This window comes from Haplochromis burtoni, unplaced genomic scaffold (assembly GCF_018398535.1).
Source record: "Haplochromis burtoni strain Fernald_Lab_line unplaced genomic scaffold, NCSU_Asbu1 Contig_660, whole genome shotgun sequence".
NCBI lineage: Eukaryota > Metazoa > Chordata > Actinopteri > Cichliformes > Cichlidae > Haplochromis > Haplochromis burtoni.
Genome location: NW_024583021.1, coordinates 113,303 through 115,473, shown reverse-complemented (window position 1 = coordinate 115,473; position 2,171 = coordinate 113,303). Strand labels below are relative to the sequence as shown.

General features: G+C 44.3%; 1 protein-coding gene across 1 annotated transcript; it reads left to right on the top strand.

Annotated features, from left to right (window-relative positions):
- Positions 1–412: 412 nt before the first annotated feature.
- LOC106632455 lies at positions 413–1,002 on the top strand (the record flags this gene model as incomplete). The annotated part of the gene is given in 2 exon segments (XM_014330017.2): positions 413–646; positions 811–1,002. Coding segments are annotated over 2 exon segments (411 nt in total), but the record flags the coding sequence as incomplete, so codon positions are not given.
- Positions 1,003–2,171: the final 1,169 nt, after the last annotated feature.

The window sequence follows — 2,171 nt, the reverse complement described above, 5'->3', positions numbered from 1 at the left end:
TTTTCCAGTACCCAGTTCCATCCACTGGCTGTAAGGAACAATCTTTCCACCCCAGTAAACAGAAAACGACAACAAAAAATGCCCAAACAAGTCTGCTTCATACCACCTGTCACTCACTTCTGGTCATTTCTGCAAAAGACAAAGTAGATTGTGTGCTGAGATATTTTGAAATGTTATCTTAAAGATAATCCAAGAGACCAGTCATTTCCAGAGGTTATGTCATCCATACTAAAAGTGTGACCATGGTTAGATATTCATATATGCATCTCCTGAACTTATCATGATATCTTGTGAAACTGTTCAAGAAGTTCTAAATAACTTAGAACTTCCAAAATCCAGAAGACTTGTAGAGCTGATACTAAGACACCCTTTCCCCTCTGTTTTTTAAGAATTTCTACCTGAGATGCCCAGTGTGTTGGCCTCTACCTGCACTGTGACCGGCCCCACTGTCATCGACGTCCAAGGCCATATGAACTCCATCCAGGATCGGTGTGCGTACTCTCTGTTCTCGACTCCGTTACTCCCAGAGTTCCTTGTTCTGGGGAACTTCAGGGACAGACGTCGTAAAGATGTGAGCTTTTTGGACAGTGTGACGCTGCGTGTGGACGGGCATGACATTCACCTGGAACAAGGTGGGAGAGTTCAGGTAAGCGACCTACAGCCACAGTTCATGTGTCAGAGTGGAGTCTGATCCAAAGTCCTCCCTCATCCTCTGCTGGACTCGGTGGTTGTTGCTGTGAAATTAGCCTGTTTGTGTGTTTGACATGTTTCACTCAGTGTTTCCACCACTTTGTCTCTGCTGTGATGCAGCTGGACGACTCCACACTGACCCTCAGCAGCTCATCTCAGCTGGTTCATGGTGTGCAGCTCTCTAAGGACCAAACTGGAGTCACTGCCAAGCTGTCGCTCTCCAACCTCAACATCTCTGTCTTCTTTGATGGCAACACCGCACAGATCCACGTAGAAGGTACAGAAGATAAAGTTTAATTCTTGTAACATAAACTGTAAACTGTGCTGTTATTTATTGAGCTGCTGTGTTCCGCCATGCAACAGCCTCTGGCCTAGTTGATCTGGGGTTGGTCATCCTACAGCAGGATAATGACCCAAAAAACAAGTCCAAGCTATGCCAGAATCAGGAATAAAGAACAAGATGATAAGCTTGGAAACATGGAGTGGCTGGGACAGACTCCAGACGTAAACCCCATTGAGCTGTTTTGGGATGAACTGGACAGAAACGTGAAAGCAAGGAAAGTGAGAACATAACTGCACTTAGACTGTTGACGGTCTTTTTTTCTTTTTGGTGAGGCGAGAGATGGAAAGAGGGAAAGCTGAGACCAGCGCTGCCCTGACTGTGGGTTGTTGTATGAATGTCCAATAAAATTGACAACTGTGAGCACAACTGTTGTCGGTGTGAAGTGTATTCCACAGTATCATTGCCAAAATTGGCAATGAAGAGATGCCTTCATGAATGTAAATACAGAGGATTCATAACAAACTAAGGGTTACAATTACAAACAAGAAGGCTGATTTTGACTTTAGTAGCGGAATGATGAAGTTTGGAGGAGAGAAATAGTTCATAATCTGAAGCACCACATTATGAGTCACACATAATGGAGACAGTGTTATAGCGTGGGCATGAATGCCTTTCAGTGGAACCAATTATTTCTGAGCCTGTGAAAACATCAAACTGTGTATATATCTGTAATTCCTAAACAGTTAATGCAAGACTTTTGCTGAACACCTTTGCTTAATGCTATAAATCTAGACTACATTCAAGGCTTAAGTGTGGCATTTAATGTGGTGGTCTGCAAAGGCAAACTTCTAAAGAAGTACACAAGGTAACTGCCAAAAAATTATATATCAACAATATAACAGATGTTCCCTACTGTGTGGATCTGCTCACCGTTCAGTCACACTGGTGCAGTCGATCGTGCTGTCAGCAGTCTCACTGTACTGCATCTCACAGCTAGGGGGCGACAAACAACAAAGTTCAGGCTCATTCATACAAACAGAATATCTGCAACATCAGCAGCAGCAGTCAGAGGGACTGTGAGCTTGTGATGAGGTCTTACCTGGTGGAGCTGTACTCAGAGAGCCTCAGGTCACTCAGAGAGCTGCTGGAGTTTCCACACAGACCCTCCACAGATGAACCAGCAGGTCCTGCACATTTT